Source organism: Panthera pardus, unplaced genomic scaffold (assembly GCF_024362965.1).
Source record: "Panthera pardus isolate Hobbes unplaced genomic scaffold, ASM2436296v1 HiC_scaffold_1, whole genome shotgun sequence".
Classification (NCBI taxonomy): Eukaryota; Metazoa; Chordata; class Mammalia; order Carnivora; family Felidae; genus Panthera; species Panthera pardus.
The window spans coordinates 76697008-76713877 of NW_026526654.1; the positions used below are offsets into that span (position 1 = coordinate 76697008).

At 36.5% G+C, this 16870-nt stretch overlaps 1 protein-coding gene across 9 annotated transcripts in view; it reads right to left on the reverse strand.

Annotated features, from left to right (window-relative positions):
• The window catches only part of NBEA (neurobeachin), a 678493-nt gene that overhangs the window by 35637 nt on the left and 625986 nt on the right, over positions 1 to 16870 (reverse strand). For all 9 annotated transcript variants that reach the window (XM_053900309.1, XM_053900303.1, XM_053900292.1 and 6 more), the window contains one exon: positions 9116 to 9283. In XM_053900309.1, coding sequence (XP_053756284.1) covers positions 9116 to 9283 — 168 coding nt within the window. The remainder of the gene's footprint in view (positions 1 to 9115; positions 9284 to 16870) is intronic.

Below are 16870 nucleotides of genomic sequence, written 5' to 3' on the forward strand. Positions count from 1 at the left end.
ATTTCTCCATGTCCGCTCCAACACTTGCTATTTTATGTTTCTTGCATTGTTTGATAGTAGCCAACCTAAGGTGTATGAGGTAGTATGTCACTGAGGTTTTGATCTGCATTTCCCTAATGATGAGTGATGGTAAGGGTCTTTCCAGGGTGAGTTCAAGCTCCGGGTCGGGCTCTGTGCTGGCAGCTCAGACCTCGGAGCCTGCTTTGGATTCTGTGTCTCCCTCTCTCTCTGCCCCTGCCCCGCTTGCATTCTGTCTCTCTTCTCTCTCAAAAATAAATAAACATTGAAAAGACAAAAAGGATCTTTCCATGTGCTTTTTGGCCATTTGTGTATCTTTTTTGGAGCCTTCATTATTCCTTGAGAGGGTGACGCACTGTGATTGATACAAATAGAATTGATATTCAGGTATATTATATAAGGGAAATCCTGGCTAGTGTTTGCTTCATTCCTGGGTGAGACTAACCAAAATATGATTACATCCAAGCAAGAGGCATTTTCATTGAGGATTTAAAATATTTTGGATAGGGGTGCCTGGGTGGCTCAGTCAGTTAAGCGCCCAGCTTTGGCTCAGGTCATGATCTCACTGTTCATGAGTTCGAGCCCAGCACCGGGCTCTGTGCTAACAGCCCAGAGCCTGGAGCCTGCTTCAGGTCTGTCTCTCTCTCTCTCTCTCTCTCTCTCTCTCTGCCCCTCCTCTGCTCACATTCTATCTCTGTCTCTCAAAAATAAATAAACATAAAATATTTAAAAAATATTTTGGGGATAAATACTATCATAAGCTTTTGGGGGAACGCCATTGAGTCTCTTGGCAATCTATACTCATTAATCCTCAGGAAGAGAATGAAAACACTCTTTTCTGGACAAGTTACTGATTGATCTACCTAGAAGCAAGAGTTTTACCAGATGATGTCTTAAGGATTCTTCCAGGTTTTTGGTTCTGTGCTCACTTTTGGGTTGATCATTAAATAGTAATTAAGTAAAGGACTCAACGCAGAAAAATGCTCAGTGACATATGAGAGGAATCAGTACAATGTACTTGCCAAATTTTCCCTGGTTGAATAAATTTATATAAAGCAACTCTATGCTGGGCGATTCAGGAAGCAGAAGTTAGGGGAGGGGGAGGAGGAGGAACGAGACAGAAGTAGAAGTACAGGTGATGACCTTCCCCCACCAGACAAAATAAGTTCACTTGGAGCGTCTGATCATGGAAAGAAAATAATAATAAAAGTAATAAAAGCTGAAAAGATTTGCTTGGAAGTAGAATGACATCAAGACGAAGGTTCACCAGGTGGTGGTATAAACATTACAAAATGAAATCATACACTTTTATTAGGTTAAATTCAAATTAAAAATAGTATTGCGTGTATTTGGCAGAACAAAGTGCTCTTCTTTGATACTGACATAAATGGGAAACAGTAATTTAGATATACTATACTGAGATTTCAAATGGCTATAAGTAGGCTCATTATCAATATGTTTAAAACCTTTAAAAATGAGTTCTAAACATCTAACTGAAATGCTTAGGTATTTAGATTGAGTAATATCTACTTCCACAAATTGAAGCATGCAATATGTTTTGAATAACTGTTAATTTATGCTAAGGTACCAACTGTGTAATATAACTGAAATCTATGTTAATAGAAGATAAGGAAATCCCTTCCAGCTATTTCTAGTGCAAACAGCAGGCTGCAATTTTCACCCTTCTTCCTGGTGTAAAACATGACTTTAGATGCTTGTGAAAGCATTTGCTGTTAATTTCTGAAAATCAATAATTAGCACTTCTCAACACTACGCAATAAAAATAACACAAAGACGAGAAAAAGCACACCTCACATAAATGACACATATCCCACTTTGACTAGCTGCATTATTTATGCTTCTCTAGTGGACGATTGATGACCATAGACTAGCTAAGGACTGCAGTAATTACAAGGAGAAAAGATAAACCTAAATTAAAGATTTATTCACTAATCAAAATTAAATGTGTGTCATTAATTTTCTTGATACTAATTTCTACATAGAAACTTTATTCATTGAATCTTTGCAATGCAAGCCTTATTACTGTGGATGAGGACACATAAGCAGGCACATGTGAATGTATACTCTTACTAGTTTTAAGATCATAATATTCTTCTTGCTCCCCAAATGAATACGTAATGTGCATCTCCACTCCCATAATTTAAAATGTAGGGGTTTTCTTTCTATTTATTTTATTTTGTTTTATTTTATTTTATTTTATTTTATTTTATTTTATTTTATTTTATTTCTATTTTAATTTGGCTTTTGAATTTGCTAACATTTTTATAAGTCAGTAAAACCTCCAGTAATTATAGGGGGAAAATTAAGATGGTTTTAAGAAATCTTTATCAGCCATTTTGTTGATCATTTCTTGCAATCATGTCTCAGAATAAATTCCTAGGAGAAAAACCCTGATCATCCCCCATATGAAGACAATTAGGCATCGTGGCCCTTGTAAATGGACAACATCGGGCTACAACCCACTCAAGCGATCCACTAGGGGCGTGTTGCTATCCCTTGTCAGATAGAAGAAAGGAATCAGAAATGGGAGAAGGAAAAGACAAGGGATAACAAATTCACAGAAGAATAAGCAATGCCCACAAGGCCATCAGTGTTGTCACTACAAATACCTTCATTTACATTATCAGGGTGGAAAGTGGGTTAATTTTTTTTCCTTATAAATTTTATGAGTTCATTTTCTTTTTTTTTTAAAATTTTTTTTAACATTTATTTATTTTTGAGACAGAGAGAGACAGAGCATGAACAGGGGGGGGGCAGAGAGAGAGGGAGACACAGAATGTGAAACAGGCTCCAGGCTCTGAGCTGTCAGCACAGAGCCCGACGCGGGGCTCAAATTCACGGACCGTGGGATCATGACCTGAGCCGAAGTCGGATGCTTAACCGACCGAGCCACCCAGGCGCCCCTATGAGTTCATTTTCTAGAAAAGCCAACACTGTAGCTGTTTTGGTTAAAGACATGTCTGTCTCGTTGGTTCTTGACAGCCTTATCATGTCAGTTTTCTGTAGTAGTAGGAATGTTTCAGCAAGAAGATAAAGTAAAAACTGAAGGGATCTATTCTACTTCCTTTGGGCATATTCTCATAGTAGGTCCAAAGGAATGCTTTGTTATCCCTACCAGATCAAAGAAAGAGATAAACGAAGAAAACATAATAGAAGACCAAGAAATATTAGTAACAAAAAATTAGACTAAAAATATCACACTTTTATGATGACTGGTAATATTAAAATTTAATATTTAATATTTCCAGCATAAATAGATAGATGTGTGTATATATGGATAAACAAACAAATAAATAAATAAATTAAAAAATAAAGATTGACCTGTATGTTATAATGGCCAGCAAAACAGCCTTTTATGAGAGGCTTGTGTGTATACCTCTCGCTGTCGAAGAGAAATCATTTAAGTCACTTTTCAGTTTGGCAGTGTCGACGGTACATACAATGATACAGAGAAGTGAATTACTAAACCAAAAGTTCTTCCAAGATACTTCATTTAATTACGCTTTTAGGTAACACTAACCAATGTTTGTGTAGTCCTTTATGGTTTACAAAGTATTTCCCTACATCTTTTCTCATATGATCCTCAAATCCAGACCTATGAGTTAGGTACCATTTCTGTTTTCATTTTATAGGTGGGAAAACCAAGGCATACAAAAGTGACTCACTTAATGTCACTCAAATTGTAATGATGGACTGTGATAAAATCTATTATCTGGTTTACACCTTTCTATCATTTTTTATTGCCTACTACGTACTATATAATCATACTCTGAGGCAGACAGGCTTGAGTAATTATATCCATGATTGTAAGGGTGATCAGTTTTAGAAACAATTTCAGAATGAAATGATCTTCACTCATGAGTATGGTAAAAAAAAAATTGAGGCATTTAATTTGTATTCTCTACTAACCAGCTATTGACTATGGCACGATCCTCTTGTGCCTTTGGAACTCTTAAATACAGATAAAACTTATGTTTTTCTGAGAAGTGGTTAGAATAAACAATGAACAAAATGGCTGAGAATGATTTCTTAAAGCCATCGCAAAATATCCCCTGTAATTCTAGGAACTTTCACTGAGTTGAGACTTTTAAGAAATTCGAAAGCATAAACAAAATAGAAAGAAAAACCTTAGAGGTTAAATTAGTGAAATGGGAATACACATTAGGGGTCCCTTATTTTGAAGAATCATTTTGAAAGTAAGAAGAGTATCACCCCTAAAACTAGTAAGTATTAGTAAATATTGTTATTTTAAAATTCCTACAAAGTAGTGGGTATAAAGCAACTCTGACCTGAGAATCAGGAGACCTCACCTGGTTCTAAATCTGGCTCTGATACTACATGGATGGATGTCCTTGGAAAAATTATATAGTGAGAATGTTAGGCTAGATTAATGGTTTGAACTGGGAATGCATATGAAATGCCTGCAAAGATTTTTTTTTCTTCAAAATAAATTTGCTTGAACCTTCTCCCTGGATATCCTAAGATGCCCATGGGATGGGGAATGGGACAGTGGATAAGTAGTTAGATGGGGTTAGATGGATATGGCAGGTGTACTTGAAGTTTATTTATTTTTGAGAAGGGGGGAGCGAGCATGAGTGGGGGAGGGGCAGAGAGAGAGGGAGACAGAGCATCCCAAGCAGGCTCCATGCTGTCAGCACAGAGCCTGCCGTGGAAGCTTGAACTCAAGAACCATGAGATCATGACCTGAGCCGAAATCACGAACTAACTGAGCCACCCAGGTGCCCAGATATGGCAGGTATACTTAAAAATAGCTGAAGGGCTAGGGATATAGAAGAAATTAGAGTTAAAAATCTGAAACTGAGTGATAGGTACATGAGGGTTCATCATATCATTCTCTTTACTTTTGTAGGGGTTGAGGAGCTTTCCAGATCTTCTTACACCTTTAGTAGACAGTGCTTCTTAAACTTTAATGTCTCAGACAAATCACTGGGGGCCTCCTAAAATACATGTTCTGACTTAGTAGTTTGGGAAGGCCTGAGTCTGAAGTTCTCACAAGTGCCCAGGTGATGGTGATACTGTTGGTCTATGAACTACATTTGAGTAGAAAGGAGTTAGAACACCACCGGACCAGATATTATTAACTAGAATATTCTATTTCCTAAGCAGGTCATAGGATAAAGGCTCTCAGCCATCATTTGGCAAGTAAAAATATGAAGCAAACCACATAATTTTTATTCACATGTAAAAGTAGTAAGAAAGAATATTCATTGCCATGCTTAAAATTACTGCTCAAATAGTCACTTGAGCTCATCTATGAAATAATGTGTCTACAAGATTATGATGTAAGCCAAGACTTAAGACAATTTAAATAATATCTAATATCCAACAGATCTGGTGTTTACATATTAAGAAGAGCTTTGTACCAGAACTGTTCTGTCATGTTTCTGCCCAGAGGCTGTCATGATAAAGTTTATTATCAGTTACTGCTTTACAAGTATAAAATAAGTTAAGCTGTCATATTTTTCTCAGGCAAAGATCCTAAGCTGTCAAAGAATGTCAATTTTAAATCTGACATAGAGAAGAAAATTATCTGTTATTCTGACCTCTAATTTCTTGACATTTTAATGCCATAATTGCTGTGGTTAGTGCTGCTTCATGATTTCACCTGTCAAGGAAGAATGAATCAATAACCTTAAGCCATTTCTCAAATTTTAGCACTGACCTCAAAGCTCAAAGTTATAGGCAGACTGTGGGATATGGCAGATTGTGGGATATGTATGTGTGTATATATATATATATATATATATATATATATATATATATATACATGTATGTATGTATATATATGTATATGACATATACAGATATTCATACAGTAAATATTTATTTTTTTAAATAAGTGTTTAAGCATCAAAAAATTCATCTTCTTTAGGCTAGTTGCAGTTTAGTATAACTATAGTCTTCCTTTGGTTTTATCTACGTGAAATGTAATGATCTTAGTATTTTAAAAATACAAAGACAAACATTATCAAGTAAAAGAAATTCATTAAGGTCAATAAGAGGGTTAATATTTTGAACACATCTTTTTTTCAAGAGTTTGTGTCCCACCGTTTAGGTAGGTATCAACTTTCTTAAGTCATGGTGCCATAGCCCAGACCTCTGGGATCTCAACATTGATGTTTTCATAAAAGATGCCTCCCAGAGGGCCCCTTCCCAGGGGAAATGTATATGTAAGGGGGTATAGATGGCTACCAAGTAACAAATATACTGCACTTCATTCCACTTATCTGCAGAGTTGTATTGTGCGACAGTAGATCTTAAGTGCTTTTTGGGCTGGCAAACATACGTCGTGTTTACAGAGACAGCAATTGAGGTGGAGGGAGCTAGATGACTTGGTTGACATTAGAGAGCTCACAGATTTTAGGTGGGTTCCCATCTGTTGCAGGTTCTTAAATACTAGTGCAGAACTTTTGGGGGGAATATGTTAGTTCTGTAGGGTAGATGAGCTAAGGATAGGGAGTAGGGAGAAGGACAGTTAGCTCCTATCCCTTGATTTCATTCAATCTGCTATGGCTACAACATTATAAGCAGCCTCTAGTGATCTTAAGGAAATAAAGTATCTTCCCAAGCAGTCTTGAGTTGACACAGGTCCTCAGGGTCAGAGCAAATGTTACTCTCTGCTGGTGAGTGCTTGGGCCTACGCTGGCTGGGGGAGGGAAGGTCGTTGTGTTCCAAGTGTGTGCTCCCTTAGCAAGTATCCTGAGAACTGACATCAGTGTGTTTGGGTCAGGGAGGCAGGTGAGGAGCCGGGGTGGGAGAACAGCTCTATCACAGAATGAGTCTGGGAGTTTCTCTAGTGGAACCTCGGTGTTCAGCAATTAGGCGCTCAGACTGAGACTGCTAGAAGGAGAGAGTCCTGAATTCTGGTACCCTAGTGCTCTGCAGTCTGCCTCACTAGGAGAGGATCAGGAGCAGAAGCATACTGTTCAGACAGTCTATCTAATAAGCAAACATCATGGCTGAGCCATTCCCAACCAGCCAAAAATTTTTAAAAATTACACATTTTCATGTAATGTTTCATTAGGAAGTCTTATAACTTGATAATTAAGGCCTATGCATAGTGTTTCCCCCCCACTGTCCAAAGCAATGGTGTGATATCTCATAGAAACAAGTATTTTTATAGAATTCAAGTAATAAACACTATATCCATGTAAAGAAAGTCTCCATTCGAATTCCATTTTCTCTTTATTCCCATTTATCTCTTTATTTACTCTCATTTGAATATAAAAAAGTCTGCTATTATTCTGTCAATGGTAATGCGGTCTTGTAGTTTCATTATGTACAATATGGTTAAAATATTATATTTTGCCCAAGAGGATTAACTTGCAACTTTCTTTACAAGGATAGAACTTTATAATAGATAAAAATGTGTAATAAAAATGTGCAATTTGCTCCTGTAATATTCAGGAGCAAAATGGTTTATGATACTTAAAATTTTTGTTATGTTTATTTATTTTTGACAGAGAGAGAGAGAGAGAGAGAGAGAGAGAGACAGAGCATGAGCGGGGGAGGGGCAGAAAGCAAGGGAGACACAGAATCTGAAACAGGCTCCAGGCTCTGAGCTGTCAGCGCAGAGCCCGACGTGGGGCTCAAACTCACAGACCACGAGATCCTGACCTGAGCCGAAGTCGGACGCTCAATCGACTGAGCCACCCAGGCATCCCATATGATATTTAAAAGTGAAAAGTAAGTTGGAGGTGGTCTTGGAATAAAACAATAAGGTATTCCAAGTATTTTCTTTTTTTTCTGATCCTATAGATATTGGGTCTAAAAGGGGAATACAATCTGTAAGGCGTTTACAGAACTGGACATATGTTAAACAAAGGCATATTGTGAAAAGAATAATTGAGAATACCTTCTACAAAATAATCTGATTACAGTTTGTACAAGGGATACTAAATCAGGAGAGTGTAATGGTTTGCAGAGAAAATCCCTTCTTTCACTGATGAATTTCATACTATCTGACTTCTCTCTCATTCATTCATTCTCTGTCTCTATTCCCTTCCTCCAGCTTCAGGCAATAATCCATTTCCTTGCACATACAACACGATGTAACACTGCACCTAATAACGTGCTTACAATGTGTTCTCTGAATATTCAGCCCTAAGGGTCCAATGAGCACTCATTGTGAGCCTCTTCCCTTTCCTTTTCTCTGCTTGAAGCCATACAAATGGAATCATTTTGCTTTTGTAGAGGTATATAAGAAGTAACTTTACGGATGCAAATTTTTCTTGTAGGGCTTTATTTCCCAAATCTACAAGTTTTCCACCTCTAAGACTAAAAGTAAAAAATACAACAAGCATTCCATGATTGCTTGTTTTGCACACAGCAGATGGCAGCTACCGGGCGGAATGGAGGCTGGGGCATGGCTTCCTTGGCAGTGATGCTCACCCAGCAGCTGTTGCTTCTTTACTCCTTCACCTATCTGAAGTCATTTGGTGCAGTGCAGAAGTGATTTAAATAATATTTTCCAGGAATATTTTCACTAAAAATACTTACGCACACACAATTCCCAACTGTTAGCTATAAACTTTCAGGGTAAGAACCTACCTGGATAAAATACTATACCCTCATCTATTTCATTGATGCATTTTGGTGAATATTCTGGAATAAAATACTATATATGCCCTCATCTATTTTATCAATGCATTTTTTGAGCATTCTGTGTAGAAGTCTGCAAGTTTGCTTTTACTAAGAAAATACATACTGGCAGATTATTTTAATGTGAACTATTCATACTCAAATGTCCCACTAGGTTTTATTAATAACACACACTGGGCATTAAGCATTTTAATTCAGATGCTAAAATAAAACAAGCAAAATAGGGATATTGAAGTGCATTATATATGTCTACAATTCAAAAAAGAAGAACATGAAGGTCTCATTACTTGGTTTTGACATATAATATTCATTTTCCTACATTTGTAAAAACTCTGGAATTTATGTTTTGTAAAAATTGATGTTGCAAAGAAATGTATACGGAAAGAGATGGAAAGCCAAATGTCTTTCTGAGAGATGAAAGAAATATTTGGAATAAATTGGACTTAACACCTACCTCCCTGAGCACAGGGTCAGTGATACTATCCAGATTCACAGAGCCTTCGTAGGTTAAGTAGTGAAAAACATTCAGAGCACGGACTGCTTCTGGTCCTCGCTGTTTGTAGCCAAAGATAAGGTCAATCCACTGATGGAGTTGGCAAGAAACAAATTCACTTTCCAGGGCCTGTAATGAGTCAAGAAAGAAATAAGAGACAGTACAAACTGAGCTAATCTCTCTTATTCTTAGTTTGAAATATTCTATATAAAGGAGTACAATATGTTCTTTGCTTTACCCTATTTTATCTATATGTATTACACATCCTATTCCTAGAAATGGTAACATACAACCTCCAATAAAACACAGACCTGAGTGAAAATTTTCCCTTTCTAAAATGCTTAACTTTCGTGTGGCTCCAGCTATGTATATGATACAATTTTTAATATTAAGTAGATTTCTTAAAAAAGCCACATTCATGTTTAAAACAAAAATAATTTGAAGTACCTGTTCTAATTTTATAATAATTTCATTTCTAATTTTTAAGCATTAGTTTAAAACTGAACAACTTTATTAGAAGTGCATTGATACACACTTATTTTCCTGCCTGAAGTCCTCAAATTTGCCTCTCACCCTACGAAAAGGGGACATCCTCCTGCTGCTACAAATGAATCCTTGCTTTTATACAGGGTAGAAATCCTTGGGCGATTTTAGATGTTTGCTAGCTAGTAGGAAATGAATGCGAATTAATGACAACCAATGACCATACTAAGCTTCTGTAAAGGGTCAGAAAAAAAAGAAGGCCTTGTCATTCCCCAAGAAACCATCATAAGCTTTCTGGAGGTATCGGGCCATGTAGACACGAGTTCTGTTCACACCTGTGATATGAGCAGTGACAATCACTGTATGGCTCACTATGCCTCTCACCTACTGCAGTCACCTGTCATCAATTTCTTATTGATTTTAAGAGCACACTGATTTCAGCAACGTGAACAAAAGCTGTAGAACTAGCTTCTTAAATTTCAACTAAGTGCAGCCATATTACACAATTTTCTAAATTACAGCTGTAACTAAATATGTGAATGAAGTCATTCTCTGGCTTCACGACCCTGATTTCCAACGTGTTGACACCAATTTGGATTCACTTAATTAATAAATGATTTCTTAAATTAGCCTTCTGATAATTACACTTCATTTTTTTAATCTATAAAATATCTGAATGATACTTTTCAACTTTTCCTGTGATCACATTTTACTACTAATTTTATTCCCCTCAACTTCTTCTTGACTTATTTCTCTCAAAAGTTTTGATATTTTACTTAAACCAATTATTGTGCATGTTTCTCATTCAGAAATATAAACAATTAGACTTTATTAAAGGGTAATTTCTGTACTGAAATTGAACAGGATTTTTGTATTCTCTATCGTAGTGGTCTTGATATAATAGTTCAGACTAGGGCACAGGGAAGGACACTAAAATAGAAGAACGAGGTTGGTTAAAATTCTATATTGGTTATGTCATAAATGTTGGTTTGGTCAATGTACACAAATGATTTTGTAAGTGCAGTATAACTAGTTAGTTAAGAAAAAAGTCAGTCTAATTAGTGCCTGGTGCAATAAATGAAAAGGATGAAAAACAAAAAGTTATGGAGAAGCCATTGTCCAAATGTATTCACAGGAGTTCAAAATAATACTGAAATCAGATAGATTATTTAAAGGAAGATTCTACCAACATCATCACATAATCAGTTCATCAGCGACAATTTCAAATAAATCTTAACAACATATTTGGAAAGGATTGATGAAATTCACTATTATTCTGTAGAGTAAAGCAATTATTGAACAAAATGCCTAATGCAGATACGAGAGGTGGAAGGAATGATTATTTTTCACTAATTTGAATTTTAAAAATCTATTTGTTCTTTTATCTCTACTACTTTCATTTCTCTCCTCCACCAGAGGCAACATCTGTAATGTGTTTGAAGTCTCTCCTTTTGTTTGCATGTGTTTTTATAAAACATTACTCATTATTTGTGTATGTATCTTTGATTCATAAAAATGATATAGGGTTATAGATTTCATGTAGTTTCTTACTTTTTTCCAGTTAGCATTGCTTTTTAAGATTATGTCACTGTATGTATAGGTAGTCCATTGTTTCTTTTTTTTTAAAGATTTTTTTAAAGTTTATTTATTTTGAGAGAGAGAGAGAGAGAGAGAGAGAGAGAGAGAGAGAAAGGAGGGGAGGGGCAGAGAGAGTGGAAGGGAGAGAGAGAATCCCACGCAGGTTCTATACTGTCAGCCTGAAGTGGAGCTTGAACTCATGAACATTGAGATTGTGACCTGAACTAAAATCAAGAGTTGGGCACTTCACCAACTGAGCCACACAAGTGCCCCGGTAGTCTACTGATTCTAATGGCTGCATAGAACTCCCCCCAGCAATGAGCATTAGACTGCCTCTAAGTCCCCATGATACGATGCTGTGATAAATGTCCACTTTTGCATCTCCTTTTGGATCTTTGTAAGAATTTCTTTGGGACTCATAATCTGGAGTAGGACTGCTGTGTCACCACAGTGGATGTGTATAAACCCCATGACTCAGCAGCCATTAGTCTGCAGGTGCTCTTCAGAATGGCTGCCCAGCTCCACTTCCTCCAGTGGTGCATAAAGGGTTCTATATGTCCACATCCCCATTGGCTCTTGATATTATACAGGTTTCTAATTTAGTCAGTGTAATAGATATGAAACAATCAATATCTCATTGTTTTAATTTGTATTCCTCTGATTACTAAGGAACTTGACATCTTTTTAATACACTTGTTGGCCTTTTGGGTTTCCTCTTCCATAAATTTCTTGTTCACACCCTTTGCTCATCTTTTTATGGAGGTTCCTATCTTTATGTTGTTACTTTGCAAAAGGTCTTGATATATTTAGGATAATAGTTCCTTGTTGGTTTTAAACACTGCAGATGAATTCCCCCAAATGTCATGTGTCTATGAACTTTATCCATATTGTTCTTTGTTGAACAGAAATTCCTAATTTTGAGATAATCAAATACTTTTTTCTCTTTATTTTTATGCTCTTGGGATTTTGATTTGAAGTTACAAAGATAACTTTGTATAATTTTGATGTATTATCTTTATATTTATGGATTTGCTTTTCACATATTGATCTTTAATCCACCTCGAGTCTACTTTCATTCATATGTGGTATTAAATAGGGATCCAGTACTATTTTTGTTTTTATAGTACGTCAGTTTTTCCAATACCATCCATTAAACAAACACACCTTTCCTCAGTGGTCTGTAGTGTCATCTTTAGTGTGTGTATATTTGAAACAAAGATGTAAAACCGCTAGTGTTTACATATATGATAATCTACCTAGAAAAAGCAATACAATCAGCAGCCAAGTGATTACAACCAATAAAAGGGTTGCAAGGTCTTTCTTTCTTTCTTTCTTTCTTTCTTTCTTTCTTTCTTTCTTTCTTTCTTTCTCTCTGCTTTCTGTCCTCCCTTTTTCCTTCTTCCCTCTTCTTTTTATCCTTCCTTCTTTCCTTCCTTCCTTCCTTCCTTCCTTCCTTCCTTCCTTCCTTCCTTCCTCTTCTCTCCCTCTCTCTCTCTCTCTCTCTCTCTGGATATGTGTGAGTCTCCAGCTTGTCCCATTCTTTTTATTTCTATTGTTACCTTTATTTATTTTAATTATCTTTATTTCTCAGATATCTTTGTATTTGGTGGATTTCTTTTTCTTTCTCAGAGTCAATGCAGCTATTTCTGGACCTTTATTCTTCCCTGTAACTTTTAGAATAAGTGCACATGGATACATCAAAATAATTGTGATTGGGAGTCCAATAAATTCGTGCAGTAATTTGGAAAATTGATACTAGGTTTTCCCATCCAAGGTCCCAGAATGTCTCTTTACCTATACAGATTATTTTCTATGTATTTTATTAGAGTTAAAAATTAATATTTTCTCCATAAAGGATGTGGGAATTCTCAGTCTATAAGTTTTGATGCAATGATAACATTTCTAAAATTATATTTCATAGTTGGTTACTGATGATGTAAAGAAAATGCCATTGATTTCTATAAGTTGATTTTGCTTGTGGTAATTAGTTATACCTATAACTTTTTTTTTTTTTTTTGAGAAAGAGAGAGAAGATGCAAGTGAGCAAGGGGCACAGAGGGAGGGAGAGGGAGAGAAGTGGGGCTCACCTGATGCAGGGCTCGAGCTCACCAGATGTGAGGCTTGAACTCAAGAACCATGAGATCATGACCTAAGCCAAAGTCAGATGCTTAACTGACTGAGCAACCTAGGTGCCCCATATACCTAAAACTTCTTTATTTCTTCTTATAGAATTGTTCCCACCCTTGAGGACTACATTCAATAATAGTGGTGATATGGAGCATCTCTGTCTTTTTCCTAATCTTGAAGGATTAGTTTTGATCTGACACACATATATATACTCACACATTTTATATACATAATTGTTGGGTTGTTAGATAATACTTGACTCAGAATTTTTGTATTTATATCCATACATGAAATGGCTCTATTTATTTATTCTTTTTTCTCCCTTTAGCTACTTTTGGAGTCAAGATCACACTAGCCTCATGGATGGCCATGTTTTCTGCAACAACTTACTAAGAAATGACTTTATTATCTCTTGAAAATCTGGTAGAATTTACCCGTAAAATAATATGGCCTTGGATAATGTGGAGATGGGAAGATTTTACCATTTAAATTTTTTAAAGACTTTTAAGTCTTAGTTCTTTTGGTGCTAATTTTAATATTTTATATATTTTTCTCAATATGTGTTCCATCTCAATTAAAAAAATCATTATGTCATTATTTGCTTCTAACAACCTTTTTTTTTTAAATTTTTAAATGTTTATTCATTTTTGAGAGAGAGAGCAGAAGAGGGGCAGAGAGAGAGGGAGACACAGAATATGAAGCAGGCCCCAGGTTCTGAGCTGTTAGCACAGAGCCCGACGCGGGGCTCAAACCTATGAACTGTGAGATTATGACCTGAGCTGAAGTCGGATGCTTAACCGACTGAGCAACCCAGGTGCCCCTGTTTCTAACAATCTTTATATATTTTTTTTAATTTAAAAATTTTCTAACACTCTTTAATTCAATTAAAGTCTATAGTTATTTATCCTATCCTATTTTATATGCTGGAGAGGCAGCAGAGTGAATCAATGGAAAGTTAATTGTTTAAATAATTTTGTCTCAGGTTTTTTGGGGGGAGGGGCATTACAAGATTAAATAACAAAGAAACAATAAGGTAGCAGATTCAACAGATAGTGTTATACATTATACACTGTATACACCGTCTGTCTTAAACATCTGTCTTATATATTGTCTTATACCTTGTCTTGCTGGTCACTGTGCAAAGAGAAGAGAAAATCCAGTTAGAACATCTAAAAGCCAACTCTAAATCAAATACATACCTAAGAATCAAATTTTAGACAGCCCATAATGAAAGCATAAAGACCTATCTAAAGCTGAAGTCTGACACTGAGACTTAACTGTACTCTAAAGAGTATCGGTCTGTTATTAAATACGTGCTCTCTGCTTATTTGTTCTTTACAGAACTATGTTTTCTTGCACAAGCCCATTTTGGACTCTGAAACAAGATTTTGTTGCAAATACTTACAATGGAAAAATATACAGAAACACTTGATTACCAAGCTATTAGGGTTATAATGGTCTTAATAGCTTGCTTTACCCTCTACTTGCATATCTAAAAGCAGAAGCAATTGCTTTAAGCCTAGATAAACCAATTCCCAATCCATAATTCTGCCCTGGGGATCTGGGAGGAAGGAAATAAGGAGTGAGATTTACACCGTAGAGGGATATCTCTTAGATGGATAATAGTTACCTAATTCCCATTTCCATGTTGTCCCATGGGTATTAGATGCTAGAGGATTCTTTCTCCAGCAGGTTTAGGATAAAGTGTCTCTGAAACTTATGAAAAAGGAAACTAGGCTGCTGGAATGAACTCTCAGGAAAGAATATTTATTTCTCCTGAATTCTTTTATTTAAGAATATTGAATTTCCATCTCCTCTTCTAGATAAGAGCAAGAATACTTCCAAGCCCCTTCTCTTATTGCCTCAAAAATCTGCTTCTGATTTTGAAAAAATTCTTAAAGAGAGTTGCATATAGTTAAGCAATCAGGAATTATAGCGCTACATCTTGTGCAGGGAACTTAAATTATCCTATTACGTGATTGCTCACTGCATGTATAAATACAGAGAATTCTTTTCCCTTCCCACTCACCCCACCCTGGTCTTAGCTCTCATCGCTCTCCACATGGGTGACTGCCAATAGTCCTCAACCTGTTTCTCTCTTCTAACCTGTCTTGCACCCTGCTGAGGACATAGACTTCTGAAACCATCATGTACCTATGGTCATCCTCTATCTCAAATTTTCCACGGTTCCTCCCAGCAAAACATGGTAGGGTAAACTCTACCTGGCCGCTAAGGCCTCTCAAATCATGATCCCACCGTCCACCATGACTTCTTGGGACTTGCTGATAGGATTCCTGGCTCCAAGAAGCACAGACAATTCACACCCCCGGGGCACACAGCAGCTGGTACAACCTTTGAGCCTCTGTGGCTCCTTTCTCCTCGAGATGAAAGCATTTCAACCTCCTGCTTCTTTTTGAGGTCTTAGCCATCCTTCTTACTCAAGTGCAATGTTTGTTTCCTGAGTTCTCCAGCTCACACTCTATGAATTCTTCTATGAATTTCTATGACACTTGAAACCTGTACCCTCCTGTTTAATGCAGTAAGATTATGTATACACATTTACTTGTGAAAATCAATTTGCATATAAATTGGAAAGTGCTATACAAACAAATGGGGTCATTACCAATTAGCACTTGTTTCAAACTTGCAATACTGTATATATTAGAATATAAGCATTTCGAAAATAGGGATCATATCTAATGCTTCTTTTCCATTTTCCATAGCACCCCACCTAACATTAAAAGTATTTGATAAATATTATTGGATAATTAATTAAGCAATGAGAAAGAAGTGTTGGTAACAAGAAGGAAAAAATGTCAGGGGTGGGAAAGAAGCTCATTCACTCATTCATTCAGTAACTATTGACTGACCATCTGCTATGCGCTGACAATAGTCTAGATTTTAGGATTATAGCAGTAGCTAAAAGAAAATACTGTTCTGCAGTGTTCACACTGTAGCGGGAGGAGATTGACGCACCCCCCAATTATTAGTAAGACACACAGTACGTCAGAAAGTAGTAAGTGCTAAAGAAAAGAGAAAGGTTGGAAAGAAAGTTAAGGAGTATGCATGGATGAGGAGGGGATTGCTATTTTGGAGGAGGTGATCAGAGAAGGTTTCTTTGAGTTTGTGATAATTAAGGACTACAGTGAGGAAGTGAACTATAAAGACATCTGGGGGAAGAGGTTTTCAAACAGAGGTAACAGCCATTCATTCATTCATTCATTCATCCATCATCCATTCAATATCGAGCATCTATTATGTGCCAGGCAGTTATTCTAGGCCCCAGAGATACTATGGTAAACAAGACAAAAGCCCTGATCTCTAGGAGTATATCTCATTGAAATGCAAATAAACAATGGGAAAATAATCTCTCTCCAGCCCCAAATTACTGACCCTCTATCCTATGTTAGAAAGCCAAGCCTAGCCTTGGAGGATATACAGATGAACAAGCATTCCATGCCCTCAAAAATATCAAAATGTAGTGGGAGATAAACATGTCAACTTGGGCTTTTCCTGCTGCTCAAATTT